Here is a 15,038-nt window from a genome sequence, read left to right on the forward strand (position 1 = left end):
CTGCTGTCTGGTGGGAAAAGCCATGTCCTGCTAATCGTTTCTAACAACCACTGTGTACAAGTCTGATATTTGAGAGCACTGGAAGGGTTCAGTCCACAGCTTGCCTGTCTGTCCGCATCTGCCCCAGGAAAGCAGAACGTTTCAGTCTGATGTCATTACCTGACATCTTTTCATCTACCCATTCAACCTATCCTCTATTTTGCCTGATTGGTCACACATCACATAACGAATCCCCCAATTAGAGGTGCTAATAGGAAATCACTACAGGTGTAAAAAGCCTGGCAGACCTTGAGTGAGGGTGCTACATCTGTAACAATTAACCCGAAGCCAAGATTTGATGTAATCAATGAGGAAATCAAGCCCCCACTGAAATGTCAAATATGCATAAATGTCATTTAGAGCTACAAATCCACAGAATCATTTGAATGCACTGCATGCAGATTTCAAATTCTGTCATCTGGCAAGCGGTTACCAAGACGGCTGCGAGAAGAGCACAAAGCGCAGCCTCAGAAGCTGTGTCTCCACGTGTCGGACATCAGGAACATAATGAAAAGGCAGTCATGTGTGATAGAAAGTGACAGGTTGGTAGAAATGGACAAAGATTAAACACTGAAGCCATTAGAGAGGCAGAAGAGATGCAACATCAAGCCTGCCTCTTCTACAAGGATCGATAGAGATATGTGGACGAGCTGCAGGTAGGCAACGTCTTGCCTGGTTTAAGATCCCCCTGAAGACAATGTCCCGAAAATCAATTTCTATCAGCGACTGAGCACGAGCGGTGAAGACAACGAGCAATGTCATCAACCCTCTTTCCTGTTGAGGACCATCACGAGGGGATACCAACAAGGAACTTTCCATTCCCAAAGTTACATTTTCACTCCCCTTTTAGTAGTTGATAGAAAAATCTTATATTTAACTGGGACTTTAGGGGCTTTGTTGCCATGGAAACGGACAGCATCCAATGTCAGACATGGTAAATTTCGAAAGGGAAAGTGGTTACCCTGGAAACAGCCACATGAGTGAGCTGAAGCCTCCGAGGAAGAAAAAAAAAAAGAAACAAAAGAAACAAAGGCATTCAACACGATAGAGACAGACAATCCTTTTAAATGTCTCAACAAATCATTTGGTTGATGAGGATGGATGGATGGTCCAATCTGATCCAGGACATGTGCCAAGATGGACATGATCACTGGGTGCTAACCACAGAGGAAATCTGAGTTGAAGACTAAGGTGGGGGATGTCTTTATATGTTGGATTTTGTCTTTACATGGTTTTACGTTTCTTAGTTTTCAGTCTCCAGGACAGTAAATACATAGTCCTCAACATACAGTAACTTAAACACACTGATATGCTAAACATAATTATGGGTCAAACTGCTCATCTGGCCTAAAGTTAGAAAAAGAAACAACAGACAATCAAAATCTTCAGATTAGCACACTATAGCCTAAGCAGACAACACAGCGCACAGATTACAACACAAAGAAGTCCAGGCAGGCAGCTCCACCATCGGTTACAGTGGGATCATCTAAAATAAAGTAAGCAAACATTCAGAACAGAAAAGAATAAAAATAAACTAACCATGGAATGATTGTCAAAACTCACTGAATTCTCTGGAGGCTAGCAAAAATAGCCCTGTTGGTCAATTGACGTTATTTATTACTAAAGCTGGTTTGGAACAAGTCGAGCGTACAGACATTGACTGTAAAGCCTCGGTCGGAGAACACCGCTCTTTGACAGCCTGTGCTGATAATTACCAAAAGCTACCCATTTACAAAGTGTGCTGCATGACTGTCAAAGTCTGCGTGAATTATTGACTGCTGCAGGCTGTGCAATAAAACTACAACAGCTAATTCCTGGGGCAGACATCTTAATGACATACAGTTAATGCATCTGCAGGAGATATTAGTGCATGGCACTGCAGAGCAAAGAGTAGTGTAATGCACAATGAGCAATGTCAATGACAGGCATCAGATTCAATAAGCAGCAGCATGACACGTTTTGTTGACATAAGGAAAACCTAATGTTTGCTTTGTATTTCAATAAGGAATGCACATTGCTTCATTCTTTCATTCCTCTGGAGGGATGTTGCTTTTGGATTGCAGCAGCAAAGTGGAAGCCACACATCCCAACTTGGTACTGACCCATTTGAGCTTGATTTACATGTCCATATATTATTACATTAAAAAATCCAGTCATTAAAACCAGAAGAGAATATTCCCACCATTATGACAAAGGGCAAGTGCTTTAAAGCCTTTAAAGTAAATTGGCCTTTACAGATCATCAGGTCTTCTGGCCTTTCTCAGTTCAGCCTTTGAGGGGCACGAGTACACTCAAAGTATTAGTCATGATGGTCTTTAGCTCAATTTTAACTTTTACTGTCTTAAATGATACATATGAATTTTACTCTCTTTGCCTAAGAGACCAGACAAAACAAACACAAATATGTCCCAAAGGAGATACGTTTCACGACACCAATTCCATCGTCTCTTATATGCTTACCAGCAGAAGTCGAGCCGGTCAGACTAACGGATCTAATTTAAATTGAACATAATATCTGACAGTCACCCTGGTAAACTCTGGTATTGCGGCTGTTTCTCAGCAAATGTCCTCTGTGCCAGAGTGGACCATTACTTCCACAGAGCACCAAAGGTAATCTTTCTACCTCAATGGGGTCTCCCGAGGTTTTCCTACTCATTTGCCTCCCAAAGGGTGCGCTAATCTCACCAATAATCCAATCCAGATTACCGTTATCACATTTCCCACTAAATCCTCTTATAATGCCAACCAGTTTTTCAAAACTCAGCTGGGAGTTAAGCTTGGAGGACTTTCATCTCTGCTTGATGTTACCATGTGAAGCTGGCTTCACACAGCACCGTTCACCGGCTGTCCTTTCACTGTCACCTGAGATAAACTGCACCCTCGTTTACTTTCTTCTTCGGCCATACAGCTTTGAAGGCAATCAATATCCTGTGATGTGCAAAAAAAGGTCTGTCAAACACAGATCATCCATCCTACAGCACACACAGCATCTGGGCCTGCAGCTCCCCTTGTACTTGCTTGAGAGGAGATATCACTCAACAGTGATGCAGTGCCAAATGCATGGATGTGTTTAAAATGTGCTTAACGTGTTCAAAATGCATTTGAAGCACTTGGCTTTATGGCCCCTCGTCCTAAAGTCTTATTACTCATCAGGGCTACGTGGATACAAAGCTATGACAGCTTTGCCTTTTATTACATTTTGATTGCTTTTGATGGCAGGCAAGGGCATAACATGAGCCTCCTCTTAGCTGTAGGCCAAGTCATTTGTCAATGAAACAACTGAACATGACATGCTTTTGCAAATGGTAACATTTTTGCACAGACTGCTTCATGGAGCCATGATTTCCTGCCACCTTTCAGACAGATGTTGCGAGCGCATGCACGGGCACAGCCTCAGAGGGCTGCAGTGGTCATGTGTGCATCTGAGAACCCTCCAGATCCAATCATGTGCCACGGACTCAATTACACCTGGCACAGGCAGTGGAAGTGCGAGCACAGGAAAGCTGTGTGACACACAGAGGGTGCCGGGTCGACTGATGGCTTGGAGCAAATCGGGGGGAGGAATCGCACTACAAAAAAGCTAACAGCTGGACATGATTCCTGGTTTCAGTGAGCCTAGGTGACAGAGCTGCCTCCTGATGCCACAGCAAAACAGACAGCTGCAGTACAGAATTTAAGTCACATCGAAACATTTTCACTTTAAAAAATGACCTAGATCTGGCTAGTTGATGTTTATACATGATTAAACAGTCAAGTAGGACCATTGTCCTGATTTACCCACCTGAAAAGAGCATATTGTAGTATTTTATGCTCTTATGTTGTGCCCATCTGGGAAAACTTGTATTTCTTCTATTCAATTAAGCCGAAGCCATTGAGACTAAATCAGTTTTGGCAGACTGCTCTAAATTCTTAAGAAAAACTTTGCCTGAGAGGAATGCTTTTCTTGTCTTGGGAAACTATGTATACCATGGGAGTGACTGTGCAAATGTTGTGGAACAAAGACTCTTTCACAATAGTTTGCTTTATGAAAGTCCAAAAGCTGACTTACTATTTCACCCCAGCGTGCAGCAGACACATTTGCTATTCTTTTTGGAGTGCTCTGCACATCTAACATTGTACAAGAAAGAGAGTCACCATTTCACTGATTTCATTTCATTCAATGTGTGACAACAGGACAGCCAAAAGATGGCATGCTTGCTGAGGGGTCTTGAGAGCTATTGTATTCTTTGAGTAAACCATGAATACAGTTCATGGTGTATTCATAAAAGTGTCTTTATATTTGCAAGAAGAAATGGCTAAAGACCCTTTCTAAAGACCTTGACCTCAACCTACTTGTCCATCTACAGTGTTCTTTATAGGTCACTTTAGTACACATGTGGACAAACATGATTATGCCCCCGTAAAGTGGTTACTGCGTCATTATAATATCTGAGCAGGTGTCTTTTCAAGAACCTCCAAAGCATCAGAGCTACCAGTGTTAACAGTGTCTAAGCAGAATGAATAGAAATCACACACACACAAAGACTCATGTCCTGAGAGAGCGCTAGCAAGAGCTCATCAACAAACTCTCAGGAGTGTGAGCATACTGGCAGACGCAAGACGTGAGTTCGTTGAAGACTTCGAGTCAGATATTCTGCTGGAAAACATGAAAAAGCTACGTCTGTTTCTGGTCAGACACCATAAACAAAGAGAACTGGTGCCCAAGCGCGAAAGCAGACCCTCTTACCCACTGTGTTCAACATGCGTTTGATAAAAAACACTGCAATCAAATTCACTGAATATTTTCTTATTGGATTGTTTAAATTTTCTTCATAACTCACATGACTAGACACTGCTTCTGGTGACAAAATGTGCTTAAATGGTAACATAGAATTTAGAAAAATTTAAGGGGAAAACATTTGGGGAAAAAATACCTGCTGGTGACAAGTAGACAATGTATCATGAGACAAGACAGCAGCTTGTAGGACATTACATGACAATCACTGATCCAGCTTAAATTCTCGTGTACATACAAGTGAGAAGCCTCATGTTGCCGTGTTGATTAAAGCGAGTCGGAGAAACAAAGAGCTTGAGTGTTTGTTAATGTCTATAACAGACCACAGTGAGTGTTTGGCTTAGAAAACTGGACATGACTTTGTGTTTATCACTGCTCTGTGATGTCCACCACTCCGGTCTGAGTGTTCTGTAGCCTTGTTAGTGTGTACGTCTGGCAGTAAGCCTCTACATTTCATTTTCTTTCTTAATGCCTCCTCAGAGTTGTAAGTTTGACACGAGGAGGGCGACTTGATAAGCCAAAATTGGTCTTTTTTTTTTTTTTTTTTTTTTGCTTGGCCTGCACATTAAAAAAAATCTCTTATGCCAACCCTGAGCTGTTGTCTCTATAATATTTTTCTATCTTTCGTCGCGTGTTCCATTTTTACTGTTTTAGGCACAAACACTCAGTAGCTGTTATGCTTTCTTCATACCCATGCTTTACCCAATCTCCTTTATTCCACAGCAAAGCTTAATGACAATGAGTCGATCCTAATCGCATATTTAAAAGAGGTTTATGAAGAGGTGATGTCGGCCAAACAGGCACACAATCGGGCAACCTCCACCCCTATCTGTCACAATCATGACTCGTACGAATGCAGAGTGGGATTAGGCAGTGGAAAAATGGGTGTGACCAGAGAGCAGTAACCTAACTACCCAATACACCCCAAGAGAGGCTGCGCTTGTAAAACAACATCAGGACACATAAATACAACATTTACATTTTAAGTGGCTTACTCATCCAGATTTCTTAGAAATCCATGTTAAGTACAATTTGTTTAAAGCAGGGACCCGTCTGTCTCGTTTATAAGCTAAAACCATTTGATGCCAAGGCGGGATCGCTGTAGCCTGCCGACGTGGCTCGAGATTTTCTGAATCAAACCAGATTTCTGTCAATCAAATCCCTCTGACAGCTGAAAAACAGGTCAGACTACTTCCCAGAAGTCAGTTTTGTTGTGCAGTGGCTTTTCAAAACCTTTGATGCAACTGCCACCCTTGTTGTTATTTTGCAATAAACTGCAGTAACGCTGAAAAAAATGAAAATGGAAAATGAGGTTCTTGACTATTCTTGTTGTGCTCTGCGCAGAATACACAGGAATGCTGAATTAAGCCTGTCAGGCAGCACACACTCGCAGCCAGTGTACTGCTCACAACAAGCTCCATAAATAAAACGGTTACAGGCTTCACTGAAGGACATAAATTAGGTGAGACTAAATGTGCAGGACACTTAAATCAAAGCCTAACCCACTGTTGTATTAGTGACACAGGCTGTAGTCTACATATGTCTGTATCAAGTAGATGTTCCGCCCTGATCTCCTGACAACAGGCTTGAGCTTTAGCAGTTTTAATGGAAGAATATGAGCATTTGTACATCATAACCTGTGAACTGGACATGCAACCAACACGGTAAGATAAAACATTTGCAGCTCAGCTTTGGTAAAAGACATTCCTCTTTCACCAGATAAAAAGCTGCAGTAAACCGTGCAGTTTGGGTGAACTCCAGCAACCATCCAACATGTCATCAAGGTAACAATTACCCTTTACAGTACAGCTCCTGTTGTATGGAAAACACTCAGCCGTTCACAGTTGCTTAGAGACCAGTTAACCCAAATGTACAGAAATTGAAGATAAATCCAGCCACGGACAACACCAACATGGGTGGAACCAAAAATGCAGTGAACAAATACCGCTGTGCCAACGCTGTGTGTTCATATCCTTGATCAATCAAACTATAAAGTCAAGTTAGTTACACTAACAGGCGCCATGACGCGATGATGCGTGATGCATGTGGTGCGTCAGGAAGTTTGCTGAAAGTGATTTAATGTGGCCCTGGTGCGTTTTAGGTGAAGTGAGCACTACGCAGGATTTCCTTTAAAAAAAAAAAGAGCCTTTTAAATTTGCATTACTGCATTACTTGACAGCAATCAGTCATGTGTTAACATGGGAGGCATGAGTGCTCTGATTATTCTGGCATGCAGCGAACACACCAGTCATAATTTTGTTTTAATGAAAACCTTATTCTCGACACTCACTTCTAATGTTCTTGACCACTGTTTTGGAAAAAGGAAATAATGCGAGTAACAGGTGAAGAAGCTTTAAAGGTGTCATATTTTCTTTTAAATAGGTGCTGTGCGGTGGATCTAACTTGTGCTGGCGTGAAGAGTCAGTGTGGATTTCAAAAACTAAGAGATAAATATTTAGAAAAGTAATGGGTAAATATTTAATGCAAACTTGAAAGTGTTACATTTGAGAACAGAATTTGGGGGGAAAAAACTGTGTGTGTGTGTGTGAATGACAGGCAATTTGTCAACTACTCGGGTTAAAAGCACTACATTAAAGCAGCCATTTCATTTGAGCACTGTAAAAAAGGTCCTGTACCAACCAACAGCAACACACACGTAGTCATTATTCACCGTTTAGTGTCACAGACTAGTCCTGATGACTACTGCATTACATCTATGTGGTTTTGTTCACCTCAAATACTACTAAGTGTTTCTCTGGCCAAAACTGTGGTTCTTGAGTCCAATTTTCACGTCAAACAAAAACAGCACTGCAGAACACCACCTCAAACATCTGCCTGACTGGAACTTTTACGAGGCATAAGGGAGAGATGGCAACATGTGCAACAACAGAACACATGGACGTCTGGGGGGAGCCAGCAACAGAATAATAAACAGACCAAAGTCTGCCGGTCACTAACAGGGTTTATTGTGCATGGCTGAGCACCCCTCAGACAGACTAAGAAAACAAGCAAAAAGAAATATGGAGATGCAGAAAGATCTCTGGGTAAACGTTCATTCCTAAGCACTCGCCATCTGCTGGACTCCACAAATCCGAACATCATCTTTAAACAGATATGAACCAGGTGTCATCATAGCACAGCCTCATTTAAAACACTAAATAAAAGTGGCAACCCCAAAGACAGAAGAAGCCCATGCAAAGTGAATCAGGTGTAGTTCTCCACTATGCTGACACCTGGGGAGTGGGGTTAGAAAAACACATCTAATCGAAACGCATTACAGTTAATGACAACAGAAGGCAGCGTGCAGGTCTGCTGACTATCGCCCTGTCCGATAAATGTCTCCTTTCAGCTGAGGGGAGCAGGGCGGGGGGGGGAAGCAAGAGAGAGGAGACCCAGGAGGACTCAGTCAGCCTGGAGGCATGGCCAGTTGCACAGGGAGGACAGTGCTAAGCTGAAAAGTGGCTTTGTGGTTGTATAGTGTTACCAAAAAACGTACCCTGTAGTCACAACAAACAGAGGACAGTACACTGGGCCCAGCTCCATTGATTGGCCACAGCGGAGGAAATGAAGGTATCTGAGGGGGGAGAAGTATCATCAGGAAGCATCTGGCATCCTCCATGTGGGTGCTGGGGAACATCCAGGTTCAGATGGGCTCTGCAGTACGTTTCCCTCCTATTTCAGTAATTTCTGTAAACTGTTCCATGGCAAAGAGCGTTGGAGGTTTTAACCTGCAATGCCCTCTCTCTAGCAGTCTGGCCTTCGGTCATGGGTTACGTCTGTATCTCCGCTGAGGTGACAATGCATTGAAAGATGAAGTGGTCCAGAGGTCACTGCTGATAGACGTGTGTGAAGGACTTCACACAGGGCATACAAAAAAGAAAAACTGCCAGCGGTTTGAAAAAGGACATAAAAGATGTGAAAGCCCTCTTAATAAATCAGTGTGTATGGGTTTTGTTTTTTTTTTAGCTTTTTAGCATAAAAGTCGACCTGCTGCGAGCAGGTCTTTTCACTTTCTGTAAATCTGCCAATTATGTTTCAATTAGTCTTTAATCTAAAATCAAAAATAGTGTAAAATATCCATCGCAACTTCCAAGAGAGCAAAGTGGCATCATCAGATGTCTTGTTTTGTCAGTCATTGAATTTACAAGGATATAAAAGAGAGAAGAGAGGCAGTAAATCCTGACGTTGGAGAAGATGAAATGGGAGAATGTTTCTTGGTTTTGCGTAATACATCAGCAAAACGATTCAACGATCTGTGAGGAAATTAATAGATTCATCAACTAATTGTTTTGGCACTAACAAACACATCACTAGAAAAAAGAAATTACATTATAGTAAGTCCTTTCAAAATGTTTCTAAATTATGAGGACACACTGTCTTGCACACATTTATACATTATTATTTTGTTTATAATCGCGCTTGTGTGCCATATAGTTCACTGTCTTGAGATTTATTCCTAGATCGTGAATCTTTACAGTGCAGATACTGAACAGCAGCCATCAACCACAGCACATATTTTGCCCATTAAGCTTTCTCTGGCTCTGAAGCACTTCAGCCTGATAAAGATTGTCCGAATGAGCAACAAATCTCATGATGGAGCAGGATTCTTATCCAGTATGGAAGGGGTTTCTGAGATGACAGAGTGATTACTGCGGAATAATGAGGAGAGAGAGACAAATGCACTATTTCTTGTGGCGCACTCCAGCGCTCACGTCTGTGTGTGTCGTCATGCTGTATCATGCACTTCAGTGAGAACAGGCCACTTTAGGACATCCAGGACGAGGTGAAGATGAAGGCCTGGATGAGACAATGTGGAGAAGTAGATTCTGTCTGTTGATTACACGTTGTTCTACCAGTGGGAGAAAGACAGAGGGCTCCTTTGAGGATTGCGTGATTAAGGGGCTGCAAATGACACACATAGGCGGAGTCGGACTGACACTGTAGTCTACTCCATAAGTCATTGGTGGCATGACACGAAGTCAAGACGTCTGGGACATTTGATAGGAAAGAAGAATGCTTAACAGGCGTATGGTTAGAGATCTCTGGAAGCTGATTTGAGCGCAAAGGAGGAAGATAAGCCTCTACTCAGTTATCATGATGTCATTATAAAAGTCAAATCACCACACAATACAGAGAAAATCCAATTCCTGGGTCAGCCACAGATAAACAACCCTGCAACTAGTCAGGATTCAACATTTTGCTCAAGGACACTTCAGTTAAGTTATTGTTTGCCATCAGTAGGTTGAAGATGGGTCCTCTCGCTGGAGGATGCTCTCTGACAGCAAGACAAGCATGCCAAAACAACAGTGGCAAATCTGGAACAGAAGGGCTCCCTGCCCCTTTTTAAGATGCATACACAATGCAAGGGCATGGATTAGCCATAAACAAATTAAGAGGAAATCCATGCCCCTTCAATGCAACCTCGGACCACTTTCCATCAGCACAGCCCTGTCAGTTAACACTGCCTCTGCTAAAGAAACTGCATATTGTTATATTTTCCATACTTCCTAAAACAGAGAAGCCTCAGCCTAATCCCCGACCAGTTTGTTCTGACATCTCCCTGAGCCCCGAGGAGATCATAGGAAATAAACCCAGCGATGCCAGTGACATAACTGACCTATATCTAAAACTTTTTCTCTGGCAGCTGAGCCCATCAAATGAAATCCCTAATCCACAATGTCAACGTGCACAAGTGAATAGCAGAGGGGAGACTGAGCGCACTTGCAACAATACTTACTCAAAGGTGAAGAAAAGTCCACAAGTCACTAGGATGAGGACAAGGGTGAGGTAGAAAACCCCTGTCTGCTTGGCCATCATAATCCTCCCATTGCAGTAAAATTTATTCCGACCTGGGAAGGACTCCCACTTCCTCTTCTTCGGGGTCCTTTTCTTGTAAGGGGTCTCCATTGGCGTGGAGCTGCGAGTGCTTATTTGGCTGTACTCGCACTCTCTCACGGACTCAGATACCCCGAGATGCATCGACTGCTGATTAAAATCCCCACAGCTGAATAAATCCCGGGCAGTTGTGCCTCTGTGAAGACAAGAAATTAGTTCAGTTGAGCAGACAGGCTAAGATCATAACTTTTAATGCCCGGGCGAGAGTGTAACGGGGAAAAAGTTTGTGGAGGCTGCAACAGACACTTCCTGTTATTAATAATATCTAGCTAACGCTCACATCACATATATTTGGCGTTTTAAAACACCCCTAACTTTACGTAAAGCAACAAATAAGGTGAGTATAGCAAGTTAGCTCACCCAATGTTAGCTAAACTTGTCTAATAAATTCACCAGCAGCTCACACATACCACATCTTAACGTTAATAGCACCTTTGTTAGCAAGCGACTTGGTTAGCATTTTATAGCAACTGAATGTAAAGTGCCGCTAAGGCTAACGCGGCTAGCAAGTTCATGATATGACTGGGAAGTCAATGTTAGCCCAACTTGTGCAATTAATGGCTAAGTTAGCTCTGTGGTCACCCAGTTCACCCACAAAGCTACACACTTTAATTTGGCTATCTTTACTTATAAGTCTCCCACTCGAGAGGGGCTAAAATGAAGGTTTGAGTGAGCTCTCCGGCTGCGCTGTCAGCCACACAACACCGCGGACAGCACGGCTTCGCATCCCGGCTGTGTTTGTCTGCTCCGCCCGCTGAAGCGTCAGCTGAAGCGCTGCCTTACCAAAGCTGCTCGTCGTGTCGGGGTGTTGTCACGTAGCTTCTCCTCTCGTTATCCAGGTTTGCTACGCGGCGACGACAATGCGAAGAACACCATTTTAAGAAGTTTAAGGGGAAAAGAAACGAGTCTGAAACTGGCGCCGAGGAAGAAGTTGGTTCAAAAGGGGAAGGGGAATCCAGAGAGACACCACACGGGCGGGCTGCTCTCAGACGAGCTCCGGCATCCTGACCGGCCGTCGCTCAGAAAGACGCCGCGAGTCTCTGCGCACAACGCGAACCAGGCAGGACCTCTACAGCCATATGTCCATGTGTTACACAGTCACCACAAATCTGCACCGTTCCGCCGCGTTTCCGGGAGAAAAAAAGTTGCAGCAATCCCCAAGAAGCGTGCAGGCAGGTCAGTCGACAACCCTGCGATCACACAGTGTCCCTCTCCACACACACATACACACACTCACAGTGCTGCCACCCTCGCAAACAACAAATATCAACATGGGAGCAGAGTAGAGCCTCCCAGCCTGCTCCTCCCCCTCCAACCGAGGCTGAAGTCACTATTGAGGAGGTGCAAAGGGAGGATGGGCTGTTAAAGGGGTTCCCAAACCGTGGTCCAGGGACCTCCAGGCGTCCGTCATGAAGGGGGGGGGTCTCCATATGGAGGTCCCTACTCGCAGGGGCGTGTCCGGGGAGGAGCCTGGGTAGATTTCATTTGCATTCAGATCCTGCAAGTTAAAGATGCTTTTTATTTATGCTTTTCGTGTTGCTTGATAATCACTATATTAAAGAGGCAAAACTAGCGATCTGCAAACTGAGAAGGTAGAAATAGGAATAAATGCAGCCAAAACCAGCATTGAACTGATCGTACGACCAAGCCTGCATATTCTTGTGGTGCCATAGGTTATTAAAATACACGAATGAGCCACATCTGCACCAGGTCAAATGTTTCTTTATCACAATGAATATGGGCACTGTTCATCAGACTAGAAACACTGTCCTGGTACAGTAAAATAACCCCAGGCCAAATCTGTGGCAGGAAAAAGGTGTTTGTGCTGGATCAACAGCTTTAACTGGAATGAATGGACGCCAACTTGAAGTAGTTTATCTTGTTCTTTTAATACGTCCATGATATGTGCTGATAAACTGGTTTGGGAACTGCCCCGATCCAGTGCAGGCCCCAGAAACATGAAAGATGGGTCATGTTTATGCTTTAAGCAGGAGTCAGGCCAGCATCTCCAGACATATAGTTTCATTCACATCTGGAGATTTGTTCCGTCGCCCTGATCTCACCTGCAAAATCCTCTCCAGTAATGTTCCCTGGAAGCCTTGACAGGAAGCAGAATGATTGAATTAATCAACATGATTCAGAAAGATGACAAAACAAACATTACTGACAGTAAATCATTCACTAAATGGGGGCACTATCAGCCACATTAACTTTGTTTCTATCGATAACAGACGCGCAGGGATGTCACCACGCAGATCGCGCCCATGCCAAGTACAGTTCTCCGATGATGCAATTTCCTGCTTGGCCAGCATTAGTACAGATGATTGCATCATCAGCCTACAGTTCCTCTGTCATCTGTCCTCCTCTTAACACCTACACAGGCACACGCACACACGCATGCACACACACACACACACTCCTCCTCATCCTCAGCTCTGAAGTCACCCAGGCGGCTTAGCTCGTTCACTCCCACAGCCGTACAATTATCGTCTAAAAAGAAGTCTGGCTGCATTTCATGTAATGTGAGAGGACGAACTTGTTCAGAATCAAACATCACGCAGAGAGAGGACAACATTTGTTCTCACTGCACTTTCATGCTCTGCCAATGCATTTGTTCTTTGAAAGTAGGGTTTAGCAATCATTGAGCTTACTTATCAGATTGGAAATGAAACACGCAGACACCATAAACTGCATAAACACCATAAATTACTTCATGCACAGAATGCGCTGACGATACAGCATTTCTAATGAGCTGCTACAGTGCTGCAAGTTGTTGGCTGCCACCGCTGAACATGTTTAGCTATCAAATGGCACATGTTTCAGTTAATCTGTTGGAAAGCTGTGGATGCGTTCAATGGTTGCTAATGATCTGTAAGCCCCCCCCCCCCCCCCCCCCCCAGGCTAATTCCTTAGGTGTGGGGCTCGTTAAGCAATGTGATGACATATGGCTGTGTTTGTGTGGGGAGATGGGTGGACATGATAGGGCCTTTGAGTCCAAATCCAAGAACAACACAGGCCTGAATCACATCCTGCCAAGGCTTCATCCAGGCAATATTGTTTCGCTTAGAAAGCTGAACAGGATGAAGGAACATAGTGACATCAAAGTCACACCAAGAGTCCAATGAACTCTCTGTAGCCACAATTATTGGATGCTGCCTGACTGGCTAAACACACAGTTCACGCCGCCGCTAAAACGCATACTGTAACACATCCCTGGAAAGGTCAGAGCAGTCCGTTTTGTTTTCACCTAATACTCATTCATCTACCTACGCCAGCGGTGAGAGGCAGCAGGGCAGGGTACCCAGGCCAGCAGTAGCCAATGACGGGCCCGGCTACCTCTCAGCCACCACATCCATCCTGTCAGAGCTCGATGACTCAGCTTCTCAGAGGCACAGGAGTGTGGGAGGTTTTCTCCTGCGGTTGGCTGCCTACGTGAAACGCATCCTCCATCACCATAAAAAGTACAGCAATCCACTTTCTATTCAAACTCTAAATGACAGGCTGAAATGGAAAACACTCGGGAATGTAGGGTAAGTCTCCGTTTATAATGCGCAGGTGCATACATGCAACAGCAGTACAGTCACAGTCAGGATGCCAAAACATACCCGAAAGCATAGGATTCATTTCTGCACAGAGACGAGCTTTAGTTAGAAACCAGTGACGCCGTTCTCCACCTCTCAGACACGCTGTAGGTAGTTTAAAGATGTCAGTGAGATTTTAATGAGACGAAGATGAGTGATTGTACCTCTCTGCAGCCAAAGAAACCCGGCTAACAATCGTTCTTTGAAACCCAACTTGTTTATCGCCTGTGTTGTCAACCTCAGGAATGCAATTATTAAAGGCGGCTTAAAATAGGACTTGATATCATGCCCACATTTCCCCTGGCAAAGGAAAGGAGAGAGAACAACGTCAAATTCCAACTCAGGAGGAAATGACAATTCTGGGAAAAAACAAACCCAGGACTCTATTCAAACAGACAAAATAAACAGAAAGTAGGTGAACAATGATGAATAACTGATGTTATCAGACTCGGTGTGTGTAGCCTCTGATGTGTTACACTAGAAAATGCTAAAATGGGCTGTTGGAAGTTGTTTCTTTATTCAACACTTGTTTTTTATTAATTAGTGCTAGAAAACTCAAGGTAGAGGGAGCGTAGTAGACAAAATACACAGACAGCAGAGACTGTGTGTTTATGTCTGCTTTTCAGTGCAATTCCAATCTGATGTCTGTATTTACACTCACAACAACTTGCATGCCTTCATTAAAAGAGAGACCTATGAGCCTGTGTTTAAAACAGAAATAATAATTAGAAACACAAGACTGGAGATTC

General features: G+C 43.6%; 1 protein-coding gene across 2 annotated transcripts in view; it reads right to left on the reverse strand.

Moving 5' to 3' along the window:
• The window catches only part of LOC143331341 (palmitoyltransferase ZDHHC14-like), a 46,887-nt gene extending 34,844 nt beyond the window's left edge, over positions 1–12,043 (reverse strand). The window contains exons 1-2 of one of the 2 annotated variants that reach the window (XM_076748104.1): positions 11,492–12,043; positions 10,551–10,844 (exon numbers count right to left, since the gene is read on the reverse strand). In XM_076748104.1, coding sequence (XP_076604219.1) covers positions 10,551–10,792 — 242 coding nt within the window. In that variant the 5' untranslated portion in view covers positions 10,793–10,844; positions 11,492–12,043. The remainder of the gene's footprint in view (positions 1–10,550; positions 10,845–11,491) is intronic. The other variant, XM_076748103.1, reaches the window with a different exon arrangement.
• Positions 12,044–15,038: the final 2,995 nt, after the last annotated feature.

This window comes from Chaetodon auriga, chromosome 14, assembly GCF_051107435.1.
Source record: "Chaetodon auriga isolate fChaAug3 chromosome 14, fChaAug3.hap1, whole genome shotgun sequence".
NCBI lineage: Eukaryota > Metazoa > Chordata > Actinopteri > Chaetodontiformes > Chaetodontidae > Chaetodon > Chaetodon auriga.